Source organism: Myripristis murdjan, chromosome 23 (genome assembly GCF_902150065.1).
Source record: "Myripristis murdjan chromosome 23, fMyrMur1.1, whole genome shotgun sequence".
Taxonomy (NCBI): Eukaryota; Metazoa; Chordata; class Actinopteri; order Holocentriformes; family Holocentridae; genus Myripristis; species Myripristis murdjan.
In genome coordinates this window covers 24,647,400-24,672,097 of record NC_044002.1, presented here as the reverse complement: position 1 = coordinate 24,672,097, position 24,698 = coordinate 24,647,400, and the positions used below count along the sequence as shown (strand labels likewise).

At 42.5% G+C, this 24,698-nt stretch overlaps 1 protein-coding gene across 1 annotated transcript in view; it reads left to right on the top strand.

The window, feature by feature from the left end:
- Positions 1 to 235: 235 nt before the first annotated feature.
- The window catches only part of LOC115355625 (NACHT, LRR and PYD domains-containing protein 12-like), a 26,310-nt gene continuing 1,847 nt past the window's right edge, over positions 236 to 24,698 (top strand). The window contains exons 1-10 of the mRNA XM_030046483.1: positions 236 to 260; positions 3,862 to 3,873; positions 4,350 to 6,153; positions 8,315 to 8,488; positions 10,586 to 10,759; positions 11,408 to 11,581; positions 12,224 to 12,397; positions 17,703 to 17,876; positions 23,055 to 23,228; positions 23,425 to 23,471. Of these exons, the coding sequence (XP_029902343.1) occupies positions 236 to 260; positions 3,862 to 3,873; positions 4,350 to 6,153; positions 8,315 to 8,488; positions 10,586 to 10,759; positions 11,408 to 11,581; positions 12,224 to 12,397; positions 17,703 to 17,876; positions 23,055 to 23,228; positions 23,425 to 23,471 (2,932 nt within the window). The remainder of the gene's footprint in view (positions 261 to 3,861; positions 3,874 to 4,349; positions 6,154 to 8,314; positions 8,489 to 10,585; positions 10,760 to 11,407; positions 11,582 to 12,223; positions 12,398 to 17,702; positions 17,877 to 23,054; positions 23,229 to 23,424; positions 23,472 to 24,698) is intronic.

The following is a 24,698-nucleotide window of genomic DNA, read 5'->3' as shown; positions in this document are numbered from 1 at the left end:
ACTGATTCATTTCTATGATTATTATGGGCTGCTGTGCGCTTTTTATGAGCTAAGTATTGGTAAAACTGAGATGTCCTTAGATTGCTTCAGGCTTCTCTAGATTAAGAACTGCTGCTCTTCTTAAGATGATCTTTCATCTCAACCAGGATCAATCAGGAGAGACCAGACTCCCCTGAACCCAGCTGTGTGTCCATGAAGAGTGACTGGTCTATGGATCATCCTGTTGATTTCAAAGATGGACACCACTCCACTGAACAGAGGTAAGAAATGAAAACAACTGGGGCACCCCAGTATCTCAGCAGATAAGAGTGCATAGCGTCTTGTTAAGGCCAAGTCCTGATGCAGTGTCCTGGGTTTAAATCAGACCTTAGGCCATTTGCTCCATGTCATTCCCTCTGTCTCCCCCGCATTTCCTGTCTCTCTCCACTGTGACTATCACATGAAGCAGAAATAACAAAACAAACAAACAAACAAAAAAAAAACTGTAAAAGAGAAACATGTCAGAAACATGGTTACATAGCAGCTCAGCATCCTCTGCAGTAGTTGTACCAGGACATGACAGGTGTAAAGGAAAGGGGGGCGGGGTGATGATTTCCATTAAAGACACCTTTCACTGGAATCAAATGAAGTGGTCATCTGGCAGTGACTTGAAGCGCGTTGGTTTAACTGTAGCTCTTTCACCTCAAATGCTCTTTGTTCTTGTTATTTGGTACCACCCACCCTCCTCTAACAATGAATTTTATGAAAATCTGAAAAACATGCTAAAACTGTGAGATTTGAGGAAAGAAGTCATATTGACGTGTGATTTCAATATCAACTGGGAAGACAGGACAAACAGGAAGGCCCTCAAACAGACCACAGATATTTTTGATCAAACGCAATTGATTGATGGACCTACTAGAATAACCACCTCCTCTCAAACACAGATTGACTTGATCTTTAGTAACAGACCTGAAAGGATAGTGTGGACATTCAGCTCAATGTTGTTTTTCCAACGTGTGAGAATCTCATTCCAGTGAATATCACGTTTCACACTTTTAACATTAATATAACACAGAGCAAAGTACAAATGATTATAAGCTTACTGTACATGTACAACTTCAGAACCAGTTATAATGTTAGCAGGTGAAAAATCACAAGTTGTTTCTGAGTTCAAATATCTGAGCATCCTCATTGACTCTCAGCTATCTTTCATGTCTCATGTAAAAATTTTGTGTCACAGGTTCCTGTTTAACCCATTTAACTTCTGATGTACCAGAAATGCAGTGACCACTGATGCAGCCAAGTTGTACATGAATTCAATGATAATGTCACATCTCACCCACCGCTTAACATGTTTTGCAAAAGATAAAGCACTTAAGCCACTTGAAACTTTGTACAAACAAACTCTCAAAGTTTTGGGATAGAAGTCAAACAACTACAACCACTGCCACATTTTAAGAAAATATACAGTTTTGAGTTGGGCTCATCTAATCAAGTATGCAAATCTCTGCTCCGCTTCAAACAATAATCACACAGAGGTTCAACCTGAGAAGACTGTGTTGTACCTATTAGAAAATAATTTTTAAAATTTTGTAATTTTAGGTTGCCTTTTACATCTCTGGCCAAATGACAGCAGATGAAAACTAGCCTCCCGGCTTACTCTGACTCAGCTACAGTTTAATTGTTCATTAGTGTGTATTGTCCCTGAAAAATAAACCAATAAATAAAACACATTTTGTTGTTATCCAGCTCTACTCAGCAGAAGTGTGAGGTCATGATGAGATACAGAACTGATCTGTCAATTGAGCTCCTTCACCTCCAATGATTAGTGGCATTTACAGTGTGTGTGTGTGTGTGTGTGTGTGTGTGTGTTAGTGATGGGTCGGTCGTGAACGAACCGGCTCTAAGAGCCGGCCCTTTGAAGTGAACGACGGGAGCCAGCTCCTGATTGAGAGCCGTTTTTTTTTTTTTTTTTTTCGATGTGGCTCCCGGGTACCGTCTGTCTGCGCTGAGCGCTTCACACCGGAGCGGCACACACACACACACACACACACACACACACACACATGAACAGGAGAACAGGAGGGAGGGAGACGAGAGAGAAAGAGAGCAAGGGGCCACAATGAGAGACAACACGAACGCGCTGGAAAGGTGTAGCTAAGAAAATGACAGCAGGAAAAGGAGTAAAATATGGACCTATTTCAATTTTATTGACAATAGAAAGGCAGAGCGTAGAGTCTGCAAGAAAAAAATCTCTTATCGAGCCAGCTCCCCAAACTGTCCAGAACTGTCCACCATCAGTGCAATGGGGAAAAAAAAAACACAAGAAAATGAACTTGATATTAATGAAGGTGCCAGTGTGTCGACTGCAACTGTGGCTGCTGCTGCAGTGTGTACAGCAATTCAATTCAACTGTAAATAGTTAAACGTTTGTTTTTGTATTTTATAATATATGTTTTGTAGCACTAGAGTGAATAAATAAAGGCATATTTATATAATAAACATTTATAAATAAAAAAAAACATAATGCATGTTTTTTGACATTAGTAATTCATTTTACACATAATTTTACATTATTGTTGGTAATAAATTAATTTAAGCAACAAAAAAATCTGAAGAGCCGCTTGGGAGCCGAAAGAGCCGACTCTTTTTAGTGAGTCGAGCCAAAAGAGCCGGTTCTCTAAAAAGAGCCGGAATTTCCATCACTAGTGTGTGTGTGTGTGTGTGTGTGTGTGTGTGTGTGTGTGTGCTCTACAGAGTCCACCAGCAGAGCTCAGAGCTTCCCAGTGGTCGGCCAGCCTCAGAGCATCAAACAGACCTGGACTCCATATTTAAGGTGTGTAAATGCACAGCAACACCTTTTACTTCATCTGTAAATTTGATGTAAAACAACCATTCTGGTCATAACTTCTTGTCTCATTGGGCTTTCAGTCTCTGTTAGATGGATTTGAGATTTGTGTTCTACAATTTTATAAGGGAAGTCAAATTCATATTGTTTAGTTCCCTAAACGTCAGGTGTCTAGGGAACTAAAGGGGAGGCAGCACAAACACTTCAAACTTTCAGATGTAAGAATCACCACTAGGAAGACAGTGAAGGTGACCATATATTCTAATTGCAGGTACAACAGTGTGGTGATAGTAGCTTTTTTTCTTAAATTGTACAGTGCCCAGTGGTCAGAAAAGCAACTGTTTTTATGATTTACAAATACATGTTGCAGACTCAATGAAATCAAGAGACTCAGTTTTTGAGTAAACAAAAGAAAATAAATGTAAAGGATCACAGGTGTTGATAAATGAAAGAACAGAAAAAAAGAACTGACCCTCACTAAATCTTGAGTTAGTCCACCTACAAATGAAATAAAAGAGAAAGCTAACTACTCTGTTCTCCACACAAAAATACAGTGGATGGCAAACCCCTCTTCCCTAGTGTCTCTTAAAAAGAAAAAAAAAAAAAAACTTGGATGTGCAAATGTGCAGGGTACTCCAAACATACACAGTCCAGTCTCAAATCAACAACAAATAATAGAACAGGCTACTTTAAATACAGAGAACCCAGACTAAACAAAGGTCTAGGCCTGAAGTAACAAAGCTTTCAGCAAGTCAAACAAGGAGATGCAAAGACAGAGAGGGGGGACACAAGTGCAACAGTGGAGCTTATATAGTAGAGTGGGGCGTAGTTGACTGGAGGATGATGGAGGTCTGATGGTGATTTACAAGGGTGGAGACCAACCATGAGAGGCCAGGGATGAGGAACAGAGATGAGCATGTAGTCTGAACTGATCATGAACAGCTGAACTGGTCGACCACACAGAACCTGAGGAGGCAGATAGAGGAATAAAGAAAGACGAGGGGGAGGAAGACAAAACAAATCCAATGCAGGGTGTGCAGAGCGTTGGCACATAACAATATATTATTCTGTTCCAGATGCTGGAGGAGAACGCTGTCACTTTTGTGAAGAATGAGCTGAAAAGGATCCACAGGATTCTGAGTCCAGACTACCCAGAATGCTTAGGGAGGCAGGGAGAGGATGAGAAGGTGATGGACGATGAGGAGGAAGAGCAGAGGAGCAGCATCAGAGAGGCTTTTCTGCAGATCACACTGCACCTCCTGAGGAGAATGAAGCAGGAGGAGCTGGCTGAGCGTTTGCACAGCAGTAAGAGACTTTAAACAGTTTTAACATGATGGACTACATGTTGGTAGACCAGAGAACAGGATATCTTGATAAAAGATAATTCATGAACATGGGTCTAATGAGCACAGTTTTATAATTTGTGAGTTAGATGGAATAGAACTGTAAATTTGAGTGTCATCAGCATATTATAACATCTGCTTATTGGTGCACTTTTAATTTATTTTTTTCCATTCAGAAACCTTTGCTGCAGTGTGCCAACGTAAACTCAAATCTAATCTGAAGCAGAAGTTTCAGTGTGTGTTTGAGGGGATTGCCAAAGCAGGAAACTCAACACTTCTGAACCAGATCTACACAGAGCTGTACATCACAGAGGGAGAGAGTCAAAAGGTCAATGAGGAACATGAAGTCAGACAGATTGAAACAGCATCCAGGAAACCAGCAGAAGCAGAAACACTGATAAAATCTGAAGACATCTTTAAACCTTTACCTGGAAAAGATAAGCCAATCAGAACACTGATGACAAAGGGAGTGGCTGGCATTGGGAAAACAGTCTTAACACAGAAGTTCACTCTGGACTGGGCTGAAGATAAAGCCAATAAGCACATAGAGTTCACATTTCCATTCACTTTCAGAGAGCTGAATCTGCTGAAAGAGAAAAAGTTCAGTTTTGTGGAACTTCTTCATCACTTCTTCACTGAGACCAAAGAAGCAGGAATCAGCAGGTTTGAGCAGTTCCAGGTTGTGTTGATCTTTGACGGTCTGGATGAGTGTCGACTTCCTCTGGACTTCAACAACAACCAGATCCTGACTGATGTTACAGAGTCCACCTCAGTGGACGTTCTGCTGACAAACCTCATCACTGGGAACCTGCTTCCCTCTGCTCGCCTCTGGATAACCACACGACCCGCAGCGGCCAATCAGATCCCTCCTGAGTGTGTTGACATGGTGACAGAGGTGAGAGGCTTCACTGACCCACAGAAGGAGGAATACTTCAGGAAGAGATTCAGAGATGAGGAGCAGGCCAGCAGAATCATCTCCCACATCAAGACGTCACGAAGCGTCCACATCATGTGCCACATCCCAGTCTTCTGCTGGATCACTGCTACAGTTCTGGAGGACGTGTTGAAAATCAGTCAGAGAGGACAGCTGCCCAAGACCCTGACTGAGATGTACATCCACTTCCAGCTTGTTCAGTCCAAACAAGGGAACATCAAGTATCACAGCAGAGCTGAGACAGATCCACACTGGACTCCAGAGACCAGGGAGATGATCCAGTCTCTGGGAAAACTGGCTTTTGAGCAGCTGGAGAAAGGCAACCTGATCTTCTATGAAGCAGACCTGGCAGAATGTGGCCTTGATATCAGAGCAGCCTCAGTGTACTCAGGAGTGTTCACACAGATCTTTAAAGAGGAGCGTGGGCTGTACCAGGACAAAGTTTTCTGCTTCGTCCATCTGAGCCTTCAAGAGTTTCTGGCTGCTCTTTATGTCTTTCTGACCTTCATCAACTCTGGTGTGAACCTGCTGACAGAGCAACAACCGACCTCCAGTTGGTTTACAGTATTCAGCCAGAAATCTAAATTAAAACTCCTCCTCCAGAATGCTGTGGACAAGGCCTTACAGAGTCCAAATGGACACCTGGACTTGTTTCTCCGCTTCCTCCTGGGTCTTTCAATGGAGACCAACCAGCGTCTCCTACGAGGCCTGCTGACACAGACAGGAAGTAGCTCACAGACCAACCAGGAAACAGTCCAGTACATCAAGAAGAAGATCAAAGAGAATCCCTCTCCAGAGAGAAGCATCAACCTGTTCTACTGTCTGAATGAGCTGAATGACAATTCTCTAGTGAAGCAGATCCAACAGCACCTGAGTTCAGGAAGTCTCTCCACAGACAAACTCTCTCCTGCTCAGTGGTCAGCTCTGGTCTTCATGTTGCTGTCATCAGAAGAAAAACTGGATGTGTTTGACCTGAAGAAGTACTCTGCTTCTGAGGAGGCTTTTATGAAACTGTTGCCAGTGGTTGAAGTCTCCAAAACATCTCTGTAAGTGTCTAGATAACTCTATAAAACAAATGTCAACATTTTCACAGAAAGCAAAATAGAAGCATTTCGAAAGTCATAGTTTATCTGACTTTGAGCCTCACAGCAGGAATGGTACCAATAATGCATTTTATCATCCTGAGAACACTGGCAGAGTTTTGCCTTTCTGTCACACTAACATAGAGACAAGCTAATACACACTTTTATCATTTGCAGAACAAAGTATGGTAGGTGAGGCCCCCGACATCAGCTTTTCTATTAAATTTCTGTCCAAGCAAATTCAAAATTGGAGAAAACATTTTTCTGTATCGTGCATCAGTTTCACAACATTCTGTATGTGCTGGTTGCAGCGCTTCATTGAAGCTACACTTATATTACATGAAATATTTAAAGCCAAGATGCCAATGTTTCATGACTACACTATCACACAAAATAGAGAATATCTAGATATTTTGTTTATCATTTCATACACATTTCCCTGTAATCCAGGAAGACATATTTGGTATCTTTGGGATCTCTGCTAGAATCTGAAATAAAGTTCTGTGGGTTTGAATAAGGCTTGGCTCAGCTGCTTGGGTACTGAGCAGGACTAAAACAGGGGCTAATTTTACACTGGTTGTAAAGGCCATGCAATATATGACACCTTTACAGTGGATTTTAACTTTCTTTTACTGGTCTGTTAATCCAATGATGGTCTTCCAACAGACTATTTGTTTGCTGGCAGTCCTAGATCAGATGTTCTATATTAGGAGTGCCAGCTAATAAGAACAGAGTCCTGAGAAGGACTAGCTAGCTAACGTTAGTAGCTAGCTAGCATCGCTACTAGTAAACAAACTCTACTTGCGTTTGTTAGCTAACGGTAGCTACGTTAGCCAACTACACCGAGTTTGTTTTGACTGACTCTAACATAGCTAAGGTTATATAACTTTGATAACGTATTAATATGAAACTTACCTTGTAAAAATGCTCGCTGCAGATCCGGGAGTATTTGGACGGCTGCCAGTCCTCACGATTGATAGCAGCTACCCGTCGCTGTCTTCTGTCCGCATTAAAAGGTCTCCTGTAAAAGGCTAGATAAGGCTTACAGCCAGTCGGCACACTGCACGGCACAGCAGGAAATCACCATCTTACTACCATTAAAGTAAATTAAAAACTATCTGCAACCACGGAATGTCACCAACTATAACGTGCCTCCGTGTCTTAAATTGACGTCCACTGTTCTTCTGCCGTCCGTCATGGCGCCCAGTGTTGCCAACTCCTCAGTAAGGAAAGTAGCTATTGGCTGTCCTAAAAGTTACTAGAAGTCGCCAAATGACATCGCCTAATTTGCAATTTGCACGTGATTGTAATGGACTGTAATGGGCGCTCTAGGAGAGGAATAACAAAAAGCGAGTAAAAAACATATATACATATACAACATATACATATACAAATATGTTTTAGAACTTCAAATTTATGGGAAGGGCGGGATCAACGGCGGCTTTGCGCATGCGCGATCCATTTGCTGCCTGGACGCGGAGTGGTGAGGGTCTCCTCTCTGCTCCTCTCCTGACTGCAGCTGCCTGCGACTGGAGGCTGTGACCACCTGTGAGGACTTTGGGGTGGGGGAGGGGCTCGCGGCAGCACCCGCTGCTCGCTGAGAACAGGAACTGCAGAGGAACGATACATGCTTTCATGTCAGTCTCCAAAATACCAGAAAAGTCTCCAATAACACCAGGAAAAGTCGCTGGATTTGTTGCTAGTCGCTTTTGCCAAAAAGAAGTCGCCATGGGGAGTTGGAAAGTCGCCAGTATTAGCGAAAAAGTCGCCAAGTTGGCAACACTGATGGCGCCGCCTCCCACGTCAGGTGATAATTGTGACGTGTCTGCAGAGGGTGAATAAACCAGCTAACAAGGTGCTTTTGAGCAGCAAAGAGAAGCTGGAGAAATGTTTTGAAGGATGCACAGTAACACGTTTGTTTGGGATTCATTATCGATGCTCTTTCCAGTCTCTTTGCTTCCAAACTGGCAGAACTACATTTTTTCATGAACTGCCACTGCATCACCAAGCTTTGGTCCCATATTCAATCCCTAGCCTGGAGTGTTAAATAAAACCTGGCTTGCCTATCAAAACATCAGTCACATTAGAATAATAATTGTGTTTTAATATCTGCATCTTCATCCAGGCTGAGTGGCTGTAATCTGTCAGAGAGAAGCTGTGAGGCTCTGGCCTCAGTTCTCAGCTCCCAGTCCTCCAGTCTGAGAGAGCTGGACCTGAGCAACAACCACCTGCAGGATTCAGGAGTGAAGCGTCTCTCTGCTGGACTGGAGAGTCCAAACTGTAGACTGGAGGCTCTCAGGTCAGTATCAGTGAGCATGTAAAGGGGGACCCTGCACGTTCATCAACCAAATTTAAGAGACATTTTGTTAAAGCACCATACCAGTGATTTTAAATATTTGATCCATTTTCTACAGTTTCCCCACATTTCACATTGCAGCAAACTATTTCACAAATCAAGTGGGGTTACTGAAGATTTCACAACATATAATCAAAATCTTTAAATTTTCATATTTGGCTTTAACATTTAACGTTCTTTATTACCCAAATGTCAGTCAAATGGCACATGCCTTAATAACTATAGACCTGTATCTCTCACCCCCATCCCAGCCAAATGCCTGGAGAGGCTGGTCATCAAACACATTAAGAATGCAATACCACCTGCACTTGACCCATACCAGTTTGCATATAGGGAGAACAGGTCAACTGAAGATGCCATCGCCACTGTGCTCCACACTCTATTCTATTACAACACCTTGAGCACAAAAACACCTATGTAAGGCTGCTCTTTGTCAACTTTAGTTCAGCCTTCAATACAATCCTGCCAAACAAACTCCATTCCAAATTACACAACCTTGGACTGAACACCGCATTATGCAACTGGATCCTTGACTTTTTGATAAACCGCTCAGTGTGTTAGGGCTGGCAGGCACACCTCATCCACCCTCCTCATCAACACCACAGCCCCCCAACAGTGCATGCTCAGTCCATTGCTCTTCACACTTTTCACGCACGACTGCCTTGCCTCTTTCCCAACCAACCTCACTGTTAAATTTGCTGATGACACCACGGTGCTGGGGCTCATTAACAACAATGATGAATCTGCCTATAGAAGGGAAGTACAACATCTGGCATCATGGTGTAAAAACCACAACTTGGTCCTTAACACCAAAAGACCAAGGAAATGATCGTGGACTTTCACAAAACAGGGCAATCTAACCATACCCCACTTTGAATCAGGAACGAGGTGGTGGAGAGAGTCACACACTTCAAGTTTCCGGGTGTAACTATGTCGGAGGACCTGTCCTGGGGTACTAACACAGCCTCGGTGGTAGGAAAGGCCCATCAACGCCCAAAATCCCCCAGCAGCTCATGGTGAACTTTTACCACTGTGCTATTGGCAGCATAGTGACTTATGGTTTCCTAGTGTGGTTCTCCAGCTGCACTAAGGCCGAACAGCATGCCCTCCAGAGGGTGGTATGAACAGCGGGGAAAATCATCGAGACCAACCTTCCAGAGATCAGCACCATCTACACCACCCGCTGTCTGCGTCGCGTGCACAAAATCCTGCAAGATCAACACCACCTCGCCCACCACCTGTTTCACCTGCTCTGGTAGGAGATACAGGTCCATCCACCAGACTGGCCCACAGCCTCTATCCTCAAGCAGTGAGCCCTGATGCTGTATTGTTACTGTGCATGTTTACATGCACACCTTATTCCTGTATTAACCGGAATACTCGCAATATTCCGGTTGCACACGTGTCATGTAAACACGCACCGAACCCGATTAAGGTCATATTCTGGTTGGAGAGAATTCCGAATAAGACCCCTGGCATATTCCTGTTCCAACCGGAATATTGGGGCATGTAAACACCTTAGTTGGAAAATGCCCCGAAACAGACTCGTAAGGAATTCTGTGGCGTCTTTGTTGCTATGCTATCATGACTGTGTTATTATGACAATTACAAAAAAGTATTGTATTGTATTGTAATAAGAGAAAACAAATTCTTAACTAAAAAAATAAACTAGGTCATCAGTTAATAGTAACAGAAAATATCTGGCTATATTAAAGTTGACATGTTTTTCAAAATGTTGAGATGTCAGAGGTGAATGCAGAGTGCAGATAAAGGCGTTAACAGGACATTTAATGAATGAATGTATGAATGTCCAGCAGCCTGTATACAGAGACTGGACTTCTCTCATGTGGTACATTGCAGCTGAAGTGTCTAATGTGACCAGAGTTTGACATTTTTACCTCAACAACATCCCACCTTCAAATGAAGCTCAAACTTCTTCTATAGAAGCAGGGCCGAACAAAAAATGTAATTCACATTTAAGTATAAGACCATAAGAAGACCATAAAATTAATGTTTTGATATCTGTGCATCTTCATCCAGGCTGAGTGGCTGTAATCTGTCAGAGAGAAGCTGTGAGGCTCTGGCCTCAGTTCTCAGCTCCCAGTCCTCCAGTCTGAGAGAGCTGGACCTGAGCAACAATGACCTGCAGGATTCAGGAGTGAAGCGTCTCTCTGCTGGACTGGAGAGTCCAAACTGCAGACTGAAGGCTCTCAGGTCAGTATCAGTGAGCATGTAAAGGGGGACCCTGCAAGTTCAACAACCAAATTTAAGAGACATTATGTTAAAGCACTATACCAGTGATTTTAAATATTTGGTCCATTTACTACAAATTCCCCACATTTCACATTGCAGCAAACTATTTCACAAATCAAGTGAGGTTACTGAAGATTTCACAACATATAATAAAAATCTTTAAATTTTTGTATTTGACTTTAACATTTAACATTCTTTATTAATAAGAGCAAACAAAATCTTAACTAAAAAAATAAATTAGGTCATCAGTTCATAGTAACAGAAAATATCTGGTTATATTAAAGTTGACATGTTTTGGAAAATGTTGAGATGTCAGAGGTGAATGCAGAGTGCAGATAAAGGCGTCAACAGGACATTTAATGAATGAATGTGTGAATGTCCAGCAGCCTGTATACAGAGACTGGACTTCTCTCATGTGGTACATTGCAGCTGAAGTGTCTCATGTGACCAAAGTTTGACATTTTGACCTCAACAACATCCCACCTTCAAGTGATGCTCAAACTTCTTCTATAGAAGCAGGGCCGAACAAAAAATAGGATTCATATTTAAGTATAAGACCATAAGAAGACCATAAAATTAATGTTTTCATATCTGTGCATCTTCATCCAGGCTGAGTGGCTGTAATCTGTCAGAGAGAAGCTGTGAGGCTCTGGCCTCAGTTCTCAGCTCCCAGTCCTCCAGTCTGAGAGAGCTGGACCTGAGCAACAACCACCTGCAGGATTCAGGAGTGAAGCGTCTCTCTGCTGGACTGGAGAGTCCAAACTGTAGACTGGAGGCTCTCAGGTCAGTATCAGTGAGCATGTAAAGGGCGACCCTGCAAGTTCAACAACCAAATTTAAGAGACATTTTGTTAAAGCACTATACCAGTGATTTTAAATATTTGGTCCATTTTCTACAAGTTCCCCACATTTCACATTGCAGCAAACTATTTCACAAATCAAGTGGGGTTACTGGAGATTTCACAACATAATCAAAATCTTTTAATTTTCATATTTGGCTTTAACCTTTAACGTTCTTAATTAATAAGAGCAAACAAAATCTTAACTAAAAAATAAACTAGGTCATCAGTTAATTACAGAAACATATCTGTCTATATTAACGTTGAGAAGTTTTGCAAAATGTTGAGATGTCAGAGGTGATTGCAGAGTGCAGATAAAGGCGTCAACAGGACATTTAATGAATGAATGTGTGAATGTCCAGCAGCCTGTATACAGAGACTGGACTTCTCTCATGTGGTACATTGCAGCTGAAGTGTCTAATGTGACCAAAGTTTGACATTTTTACCTCAACAACATCCCACCTTCGAGTGAAGCTCAAACTTCTTCTATAGAAGCAGGGCCGAACCAAAAATGTAATTCACATTTAAGTAAAAGACCATAAGAAGACCATAAAATAATGTTTTGATATCTGTGCATCTTCATCCAGGCTGAGTGGCTGTAATCTGTCAGAGAGAAGCTGTGAGGCTCTGGCCTCAGTTCTCAGCTCCCAGTCCTCCAGTCTGAGAGAGCTGGACCTGAGCAACAACCACCTGCAGGATTCAGGAGTGAAGTGTCTCTCTGCTGGACTGGAGAGTCCAAACTGCAGACTGGAGGCTCTCAGGTCAGTATCAGTGAGCATGTAAAGGGGGACCCTGCAAGTTCAACAACCATTCACCAGCCAGACATTTTGTTAAAGCACCATACCAGTGATTTTAAATATTTGGTCCATTTACTATAAATTCCCCACATTTCATATTGCAGCAAACTATTTCACAAATCAATATTTCACAACATATAATCAAAATCTTTTAATTTTCGACAAGCCCCTCAGCATTCAGAAACCACAGAACTGATAATTGGTTGTTTAAAGCAAACGTTTCCCCCGGAACTGTTTTCCCTGGAGGAGGGAGCTTTTAATTCTGCCTTATTTCAAACCATCAAAACACAAAAGTGCTGCTCAGAGCGGCCCCTGGCCAAACTGGGGCCGCTGCATCACAATATGCCATTTAATGTAACATTCTGTATTAATAAGAGCAAACAAACTCTTAACTAAAAAATAAATTAGGTCATCAGTTAATAATAATAGAAACATATCTGTCTATATTAACGTTGTTTTGCAAAATGTTGAGATGTCAGAGGTGAATGCAGAGTGCAGATAAAGGCGTTAACAGGACATTTAATGAATGAATGTGTGAATGTCCAGCAGCCTGTATACAGAGACTGGACTTCTCTCATGTGGTACATTGCAGCTGAAGTGTCTGATGTGACCAAAGTTTGACATTTTTACCTCAACAACATCCCACCTTCAAGTGATGCTCAAACTTCTTTTTTTTTTCTCCTGCTTCCACCAGATGTAAATTGTGTTTTTGTGGCCGTCTCTTCACCTTGTAGGATTACTCGCTTGACCAGACTATCACAAATAAATGGGGAAATGATAAGAATAAACTTATCAACACTTTAAGAGTGATGACTAGTTTATTACGGCAACTGGGCCGGCAGAAAGACATAATAATGACCGATTGAACTACGTTTCTGGTGATCAGGCAGAAAACAGTTTAAATCGGAAAGATTACAACCTTAAAAATGATAGTCTATGCCTGGAAATAATCAAATCAAAATAAAAAGGGCAGTCGGATCTTTTCTGAATAGGGATCAAGAATTCCACTCACAAAAACCACATAACAACAGTCGTGAATTTAAACACACTTTATTACTACACCTACTGATTATAAACAGCTAACTACGACAGGTGATATGCATTTGATTACGACAGACAACACAAACAATGAGGCATGTAATGAATGGGCAAAGAGGGTTGAAAAACTATGGAATGGATAAAAACAGACAGCGGCTAAAATATGGCATGAAACAGATATCGCATCAGTGCAAAATGAACCAATGTGTGCCCAGAGAGTGAGCCCTGACGGTTCTAGCGTCAATTTGGGAATACGGGGTGTAAACTAATAAAGTCAAAATACCGCACCAGAGTCTAGACAAATAGAGGGTTCGGTTACTTGCTTGAGCCTGGTAGCGGATCTTGCCGGAGTTTGAAGTCCGCGGGTTGACGACGGATGGCCAGCTGATTGCAGCAGGAGACAGGAGAGGACAGCGGCGTGCGGAGCTGGAGCTAAGGCTCGGGATGGAACAGGCGCTCGCTGGAATGGAGTCACGCAGGAAAAACTCTGCGGGTGCATGAGTCTTAGAAGCTCTCCCTGTGGAGGCTTTGCGATGAGACGCTCGGATGGAAAAAGCTCTCCCGGAGTAAGCTCTGATGGTCTAAGCTCTCATGGTGTAAGCTCTCCCGGAGTAAGCTCTTGGGGAGAAGCTGTGATGGTAAAAGCTCTGATTCTCTTTTGGGCACACACTGATTTTAACCCTTTCAGCCCCTCCCCAGGCGGTGATCTTTGGCCAATCAAACGGTTACTGACTGTCATAAATTTCAAAGGGCAAGCCCCCTTGTCTCGATTTCCTGGCCAATAAAGGAGACCGCCTGAAGAAGGGTTAACATACCAGAATTAGATGGAATATTCCTCTACCAGATTTCATATTATGCAATCTGTGAGAGGAATTGTGAAAATCACCTGAGAATTGATTTCCTTACACCCTGCGCAGCAAAATGACACCAAACACGACATGACAAATCATAACAGGGTCACATCTACCTTTGCTTGTACACTCAAGTTGATAAACTTAACTCCTGTAACAAGCCTGACCTTTGTCATTGATATTAAATGCATGTTTGGCAACCCTTATTGCCCACAGTCCATTTTGGTGCAGTAAAGTTCAATTCTCTCAAGTGCCACCAAACATCCTATGAAACTCAGGATGTGTTGTTCAAACGTATTGTGTGATTTCAAGGCACCCCCAACACCAGTCATTAGTGTAGATGAATGTTTGTGGTGTGAACCAAGGGGGCTTTGAAACCCACATTCCTGAGTCCTGGTGGAGCCAGAAGATTTGCTATCAGGAAGATGAAAAATCCTCTGTGAAGGTTTCCTTGACCCAGTCGCGTATAAATCAATGACTGATCGCGTCATTGATCCGGGAAGAAGTCCTTATAGGGGAGAAGCATCCCTTCCAATGATTAGTCCTTGAGGAGGGGAGACCAAAATGTTTATTCCGTGTTGCTCCAGTTGGTCAGGGGTGACGGATTTACAGCCCTTGGTCGAGCAAGGGTTGCAGTTTTGGGACAGGGTCACCCTCCGGTCACCAGGCAGATAGGCCAGGTGTTGGTGGGCTACATGTTTGCAGTCCTGAATCCTACAACCTGCTCAGGTGACTGGTCAGCTGGTCAGTGTCTGGGGACACTGTGGCCCCCAGTGCAACATGAGGCCCTACACACAGTGCATGTTCTGCATTTAGGGAGGGCAGCCCTGGTGCTGCTGCTTTTAGGAAAACTCATGTAGAGGACTTTATTCCAGTGATGGAAAACTGGAGTGAAGAAAGTCTGAAGTCTCTGAAAGTTCATGTTCATATTGTAGTAGAATGACTGGAAACCAGCGGCTGGAGGAAAGAGAGGAGAAATGATACGGCCAGTGGCGTCGCCTGGCCTGGGCATCCGGGGCTCTAGCCCCGAATGTTTTTTCTTTAGCCCCAGATAATTTTTCCCCCTCTCTGCAGTTTACTACGGAGTAGGAATATAATATCGCCGTGCTCTATTCAAGCGGCATTACACTAAAGAAGACAGTTTTTTATATTTTCCCATTTTCAGTGAACGCAACAGCGGCGAGAGCTCAGACCAATGTGAGAGGAGTTGTGTGGCAACACCGTGTTTTATTGGCTGACAGCAGCAGGGTTCTAAATTAACACCCACCAACCCGCCAAATGCTGGTTAAAATTCATTTTGGCGGGTGTTAATAAAAACTTACTAGCCAGTTTGGCCGGTGATGCATGAGGCAACCATGTCAGTCAGAGCCGCTCTGCAGTTCTCACTCATTTGCCCCCCTGGCAGTACCTCCTACATTTCCCGTGAACACTGCCACAATGCTATGTGATGACGTATCAGACGCCCATTGGCTGAGCGCAGGCACGCTACAGTCTGCAGTGCAACCGGCGTGAGAAACCATGGAAACGCAAGAAAACAAAAATGCGGCGGTGGTTGGGACAGACGTCCAGGGGAGAGAAGGAGAAACACACACTTTTTCGACTCGCGAAAACACAGACATTTTTGGGAGTTAGAAAATAATTTTGCCACAGTTTGAAAGCCCAAAGCCTTACCTTTCTCATGGTACCTTTGATTTCGGACTTACTGTCATTGAGAAAAAAGCAGTTGTTTGAACACTACTTGTAGGCAATTTTCTCCCAAGCGCCACTGTCACTCATGCTGTGTGCTTTGTAGAGCCTCATTTCTGGCTCCGCCCACACAAGCCCCAGTGGCACAGTGGATAGTGTCTCTGCCTGCCATGCAGGAGACCAGGGTTCAACTCCCCACCTGGACAAGAGCAACAACACTACACAACCCACAAACAGCATAGGGCTGGCGGTTTAGCGCATGTCCAGGCGCTCGCAAGGCAAGCACATCAAAGTTTCTTCAGAAACTTTACAAAGTCTTGGAAATTACCAAAAAGAAATGAAATGTTTGCACTTTCTGTGTATATTTTGTTGTATGTGTTGTACTTTCTGTGCATTATTCATGCCAATGATGTTAATAAAATGATCAAATGCACTCATAATCTCTCTTATTTTCACCGGAAAACAATTTGGCTAGTGGAAATTCTGACTGGTAACTTTGGAGACACATTTGTATATTGTTCATTGTTGATTCTGAAAATAAATGGCTGTTTTTAAAGTGCATGTTGCAGTTTTTATGCACGTAAAAAAAGGTGCCAAAATGCACGAGAAAGCATAACGATGGATCTGGTTTATCAAATTTTTTCCTGGGGAGAATACCCCCGGACCCCCCTTCAAGGCAGTGGGACCCCAATCAGCCCCCAATGTCCTGAGATCTAAGAAACGCCCATGGATACGGCAGCTCTACAATCCCACTGCTCGCTTTGGGAACAGATTAACAGGAACATGGAATTTATGCATTTTGTAGATATAACACTAAACATGCAGAATCACTGGTGTGTTCCTTTATGCTAAACATCATTGCATTAAAATCAGTATTAATCTCTTCCAGTTTTACATACACAGATATAGAAGAAGGGCCTAACAAAAATATTATTCACATTTAAAGGCCCCATGGCATGGAAAATGCAATTTTTGTTGTTTCTGCGTGATAGGGAAGGTCTCGGGGCCACATAAACACGGTCCCATGTATTAAACACCTGATAAATGGAGAAATGCACACAGCCCGTTTTTTGAAACTCTCCCTGCAAAACAAGCGGATTGCACTTCTGTTAACTGATGATGTCATGAGGACGGTGACTCCGCCCACAGCCCGCCTCCACTCCCCAGGCAACAAGCTCACAACATATTTACAACATATTTAACAAACATAACTTCCCATTCTGAAACATCCTGTCATAAACGGATTTGAGGTGGTTCGGTGTCTCCTGCCGTCTGTGGTTCGGGATCGTACGCTCATGTAACATCACGCTCAGCGGTCGCCATGACAATCTTTCATAAGATTATAATTCCTGATTACCAGTGAGCACCATTGAGCAACGTAGGTTTCAGTTACTTGCTTGTGATTGGCCCGATGATATGTCACTCAGAAAACAGTCAGCCAATCAGTGGAGAGGGGCTGATTCTCTCTTCTGATTGGCTAAACCAACCGTGCTGCCAGAGCCGATAAAGGTGAGAGAGGGGAGCTGTGAAACTATATTTAGCAGACCACAGGTACTCAAGACCACAAATACATCATGCAGGGAGATCAACAGTTAAAATAAAACCCTGGAAAAGTGTACACCATGGGGCCTTTAAGTATAAGACCATAAGAAGACCATAAAATAATGTTTTGATATCTGTGCATCTTCATCCAGGCTGAGTGGCTGTAATCTGTCAGAGAGAAGCTGTGAGGCTCTGGCCTCAGTTCTCAGCTCCCAGTCCTCCAGTCTGAGAGAGCTGGACCTGAGCAACAATGACCTGCAGGATTCAGGAGTGAAGCATCTCTCTGCTGGACTGGAGAGTCCAAACTGTAGACTGGAGACTCTCAGGTCAGTATCAGTGAGCATGTAAAGGGGGACCCTGCAAGTTCAACAACCAAATTTAAGAGACATTTTGTTCAAGCACTATACCAGTGATTTTAAATCTTTTGTCAGTTTTCTACAATTTCCCCACATTTCACATTGCAGCAAACTATTTCACAAATCAAGTGGGGTCACTGAAGATTTCACAACATAATCAAAATCTTTTAATTTTCATATTTGGCTTTAACCTTTAATGTTCTTAATTAATAAGAACAAAAAAATCTTAACTACAAAATAAATTAGGTCATCAGTTAATAATAATAGAAACATATCTGTCTATATTAACGTTGAGAAGTTTTGCAAAATGTTAAGATTTCAGAGGTGAATGCAGAGTGCAGATAAAGGCATTAACAGGACATTTAATGAATGAATGTGTGAATGTCCAGCAGCCTGTATACAGAGACTGGACTTCTCTCATGTGGTTCATTGCAGCTGAAGTGTCTCATGTGACCAAAGTTTGACATTTTGACCTCAGCAACATCCCACCTTCGAGTGAAGCTCAAATTTCTTCTATAGAAGAGGGCCGAACAAAAAATATAATTTACATTTAAGTAAAAGACCATTAGAAGACCATAAAATAATGTTTTGATATCTGTGCATCTTCATCCAGGCTGAGTGGCTGTAATCTGTCAGAGAGAAGCTGTGAGGCTCTGGCCTCAGTTCTCAGCTCTCAGTCCTCCAGTCTGAGAGAGCTGGACCTGAGCAACAACCACCTGCAGGATTCAGGAGTGAAGCGTCTCTCTGCTGGACTGGAGAGTCCAAACTGTAGACTGAAGACTCTCAGGTCAGTATCAGTGAGCATGTAAAGGGCGACCCTGCAAGTTCAACAACCAAATTTAAGAGTCATTTTGTTAAAGCACCATACCAGTGATTTTAAATCTTTTGTCAATTTTCTACAATTTCCCCACATTTCACATTGCAGCAAACTATTTCACAAATGAATATTTCACAACATATAATTAAAATCTTTTAATTTTCGACAAACTCCTCAACATTCAGAAACCACAGAACTGATAACTGGTTGTTTAATGCAAACGTTTCCCCAGGGACTATCTTCCCTGGAGGAGGGAGCTTTTAATTCTGCCTTATTTCAAACCATCAAAACACAGAAGTGCTGCTCAGAGCGGCCCCTGGCCAAACTGGGGCTGCTGCCCGCCAAGTTTACAATACGTACAAAATCACTGCATCACAAAATGCCATTTAACATTCTTTATTAATAGGAGCAAACAAACTCTTAACTAAAAAATAAATTAGGTCATCAGTTAATAATAATAGAAACATATGTCTATATTAACGTTGAGATGTTTTTCAAAATGTTGAGATGTCAGAGGTGAATGCAGAGTGCAGATAAAGGCGTCAACATAACATTTAATGAATGAATGTGTGAATGTCCAGCAGCCTGTATACAGAGACTGGACTTCTCTCATGTGGTACATTGCAGCTGAAGTGTCTCATGTGACCAAAGTTTGACATCTTGACCTCAACAACATCCCACCTTCAAGTGAAGCTCAAACTTCTTCTTGTTTTTTTTTCTTGCTTGCACCAGATGTAAATTGTGTTTTTGTGGCCGTCTCTTCACCTGCTCAGGTGACTGGTCAGCTGGTCAGTGTCTGGGGACACTGTGGCCCCCAGTGCAACATGAGGCCCTACACACAGTGCATGTTCTGCATTTAGGGAGATAAGATAAGATATTCCTTTATTAGTCCCACGGTGGAGAAATTTCACGCATTACAGCAGCAAAGTGGATAGCAAGATATGAAGCAAAATTTACATTATAAGCAGTATAAACAGATGATGAATAGCAAAAGCAATATAAACATTCTAAAAAGGAATATAGAAGAACAAAATAGAAATATGAGCAATTTAAACAACCGAAGAAAAAACCTAAACCTGGGGAACAACCCACTCTGACGGAGGTTCAGGGTTAGTGTGAAACCATGAGACCAAGTGGCAGAACCTGATGCCCGGTACTGGGATTCAGGAACTGTAAGTTAATAAAAACTTACTAGCCAGTTTGGCCGGTGATGCATGAGGCAACCGTGTCAGTCAGAGCCGCTCTGCAGTTCTCGCTCATTTGCCCCCCTGGCAGTACCTCCTACATTTCCCATGAACACTGCCACAATGCTATGTGATGACGTATCAGACACCCATTGGCTGAGCGCAGGCACGCTACAGTCTGCAGTGCAACCGGCGATGATGTTAATAAAATGATCAAATGCATTCAGTGGCACTCATAATCTCTCTTATTTTCACCGGAAAAAAATGTGGCTAGTGGAAAATCTGACTGGTAACTTTGGAGACACATTTGTATATTGTTCATTGTTGATTCTGAAAATAAATGGCTGTTTTTAAAGTACATGTTGCAGTTTTTATGCACGTTAAAAAAAGGTGCCAAAATGCACGAGAAAGCATAAAGATAGATCTGGTTTATCAAAATTTTTCCTGGGGAGAATACCCCCGGACCCCCCTTCAAGGCAGTGGGCTCAGCCCCCAATGTCCTGAGATCTAAGAAACGCCCATGGATACGGCAGCTCTAAAATCCCACTGCTCGCTTTGGGAACAGATTAACAGGAACATGAAATTTATGCATTTTGTAGATATAACACTAAACATGCAGAATCACTGGTGTGTTCCTTTATGTTAAACATCATTGCATTAAAATCAGTATTAATCTCTCTCAGTTTTACATACACAGATATAGAAGCAGGGCCTAACAAAAATATTATTCACATTTAAAGGCCCCATGGCATGGAAAATGCAATTTTTGTTGTTTCTGCGTGATAGGGAAGGTCTCGGGGCCACATAAACACGGTCCCATGCATTAAAACCTGATAAATGGAGAAGTGCACACAGCCCGTTTTTTGAAACTCTCTCTGCAAAACAAGCGGATTGCACTTCTGTTAACTGATGATGTCATGAGGACGGTGACTCCGCCCACAGCCCGCCTCCACTCCCCAGGCAACAAGCTCACAACATATTTACAACATATTTAACAAACATAACTTCCCATTCTGACACATCCTGTCATAAACAGATCTGAGGTGGTTCGGTGTCTCCTGCCGTCTGTGGTTCGGGATCGTACGGTCATGTAACATCACACTCAGCGGTCGCCATGACAATCTTTCATAACATTATAATTCCTGTTTACCAGTGAGCACCATTGAGCAACGTAGGTTTCACTTTCTTGCTTGTGATTGGCCGGACCATATGTCACTCAGAAAACAGTCAGCCAGTCAGTGGAGAGGGGCTGATTCTCTCTTCTGATTGGCTAAACCAACCGTGCTGCCAGAGCTCCGGGATAAAGGCGAGAGAGGGGAGCTGTCAAACTATATTTAGCAGACCACAGATACTCAAAACCACAAATACATCATGCAGGGACATCAGCAGTTAAAATAAAACCCTGGAAAAGTGGACACCATGGGGCCTTTAAGTATAAGACCATAAGAAGACCATAAAATAATGTTTTCATATCTGTTCATCTTCATCCAGGCTGAGTGGCTGTAATCTGTCAGAGAGAAGCTGTGAGGCTCTGGCCTCAGTTCTCAGCTCCCAGTCCTCCAGTCTGAGAGAGCTGGACCTGAGCAACAACCACCTGCAGGATTCAGGAGTGAAGCGTCTCTCTGCTGGACTGGAGAGTCCAAACTGTAGACTGAAGGCTCTCAGGTCAGTGCTGATCAACCTGTCCAACATGAAAATTTAGTTCCTGATTTACATGAAGCTTCTACTGTCAATAAAGCTATTCAGCCTTTCACAGCAGCCATGATGCCAACATTTAGCACTGATTGAGGATATTTCATTATTTCCTCTCATCACTGCCTCTGTTGTTAAGACATAAAAAACCAGAAAGGACTTACAGGAGCAGTTTCCTCCAAAGGGTTTTTCTTGGTTTGGGCACCACCTTTGACATATTTTGAGGTAATTTATACTGTTTTGAATGGGGATTTTAAATTCTGTTGTTCTTTTCCTGTGGTTTCCTGCTAATTTCCTGCATGTTTTGGAAAGATATCAAGCTAATTTTGGCAAAGCGTTCATTTGAAAACGTAATGATGCTCATAAATCCTTGTTACGGCTCCCTCCTTATTCATCATTTGTTTTACATAATTCATTCATTGCATATTTCGTACATTTGCTGTCTTGTTAGCTTCTGTTCATTGTGGTGAGTTTTCTTTGTGTTAGTTGTATTTTTGAATGACATGACGTCACGGCATCCCCCGACATTCCCTCCTTGAGTCCACGCCCTCTGGTGCTGTTTCCTCTGCTGTCCACCTGCTGGTTGCCCCGCCTCCCAATTGCCGCTGGTCCAATCCACGCAGGACGAATCATCCTTTCCCGGCTGATAAAAGCTCTCCTGTGACAGCCACCGGGGCGGCTGTGATTTAGTCTGAGCAGTCCGCCTCGGTATTTGTGACTCTGTATCTGCTCTTGTGATTAGTTCGATGTGTACCTTACACGTGGTTATTTAGATGTTAACCCCTGTTAACTAGAGAGACTGTAAACTCCGGTTTACTCGTTTTTGTTGAGTGTTTGACAAACGATTCTTAAGTGGATGCCTTTGTTTTATTAGTTTTCGAACTTATTTTGGCATCAGTTTTGATTTGTTTTTCTAGCCACTCATCTTTTATTTTATTTGGCTGTGTTATGGTTTTGGGTGGCGGCCTAAATGTTACTTTTGTTTTAAGCAGGTAAGTTTAGTGGAGCCTAGGTAGGCTCTTTTTGTGTATTATAGAGCAGGCTAGTGTTGTGTCTTTTGTGTGTGTGTTTTGCACTGTGTTGTATATCCATTCCCCTGCATTTCCTTCACTGTGTTCTTTATTTACCCCAACTCACTACAAATAAACGGCTGTACATGCCTGTACAACCATCTTTGTTGCTTCCCTTATATCCCTAGACATTTCCCATCTTTAGGGTTGTAACAATCCTGGATCTAGAAAAGCCCAGAACTGTGTGGAGCTGGAGGAGAGACAGGGGAAGGACGCTGTTTCTCCTCTGACAAACAAAAAACTACAAATCTGAAGTTCAACCTGCTGCCTTGGACGTTTCATTTAAGGAATTAACATGCAGCTCCTCTCTGCTGTGTGTGTGTGTGTGTGTGTGTCTGTGTGTGTGTGTGTGTGTCTGTGTGTGTGTGTGTGTGTGTGTGTCCAGGCTGTCAGGCTGTCTGCTCACACAGGAAGGCTGTGCTGCTCTGGCCTCAGCTCTGAGCTCCAACCCCTCCCATCTGAGAGAGCTGGACCTGAGCTACAATCATCCAGGAGCCTCAGGAGAGAAGCTGCTCTCTGCTGGACTGGAGGATCCAACCTGGAGCCTGGAGGCTCTCAGGTGTGGAGAGACACACACACTGTCTTCTAGAGGCCTGAGAGGCGTTTTCTCAGTCATGCTGAGAAGCTGAGTCATGTTTAATGTTGAAGGTTTCATGCTGGATATGAGTGATGTTTCCGCTAAAGTTTCTATGAGGAAAGTTATTAAATGCTCATGTTTCTATTCTAAAAATGCTCTTTGTTTATTCCTCCTCCAGGGTGGACCATGGTGGAGAGCAGAGGTTGAAACCAGGTGTGAGGAAGTGTAAGTGTGTTTTTACTCTTATTCCTAAAAACACAAAGCAGCAGACATTTGGTCACATGATGTGAGTTTGACTCTTTATTCAATAATACACACATTAAAAGAAGACAGGCTGAAAAATGTCTGCTCCATAGTTCAACAGTTTGCTCTTTCCACTGAAGTGAACATGCAGGATGACTTCTCTACTCAAACTGGGAACAAATGCATGAAGAGCACTAGTTTAGCTGGAGGCAAATCAAATTAAACATGAAGTATTTTTCTCATATAAACACCAACCAAATACAAGTTAGACTATTGTAGTAATACAGAATTATCTCCACTTCTGTAACAAAGATATTAAATATGAATCATTTTCTCTGGAGATGGAAGTGCAGATGGGAAACCCTTCTGTAACCAGTAGGTGTCACTGATGAACTAAATGTAAAGAATAATAATAATCAAAGCAGCTGTAAGAATTTGGAGCAGTCTCTGAAAACCTCGGAGCGTCAGGAGCCTGAGTTGGATCACTATCATGAAATAGAGACACAGGACACGGATGTGGATTTTGAATGAATTCTGAATGGATATTAACCATAAACCACATGAATGCAATGTACAATGTGGCAATTACAGTTCACCAAAATAACCACAACAACAAACCCTGTGCGCACAGTAAAGAAAATAATAAAGACCCGGGTCATTGTTAAATGCAGGGTTCAGACACATTTTTCAAGGTCAAATTCAACTTTTCAAGCACTTTAAAGGGTCATTTTCACATTTTTCCAGCACCTTGAAAATACATAAAATCCATATCTACAGGAATTCATATACTCATGATTACTTTTTCACTTTTTATCACAATGATGTACATTGTATTATGCTATAAACATCTAAAATTATGTTTCATAATAGCAAAAAGTTTAGAAATTAAAGGAAAACACAAAGTTTTATTCAAAAAAAGGGAAGCCACTTGCCGTTGTTCAGGCACACTGGCTCTGATAATCCTCTGATAATAGATAATAATTCACCTGGAGTCTACCTGAGAGCACCTGGTGTGGAGAAAAGAACTGAGGACAAGAGACTTTGAGGGAAATGACATCACAAGTTATTTCAGTTGAAGTCAGACGACTTTGAAAGTGACCAAGCACCCGTCTGTTTCCAAAAGAGAAACTGGGTTTTTCCTCAGTTATTCCATCTACCATTATTACTGATAATATTTACAAATATATTGTGTCGTTCAACTGCCGTGTA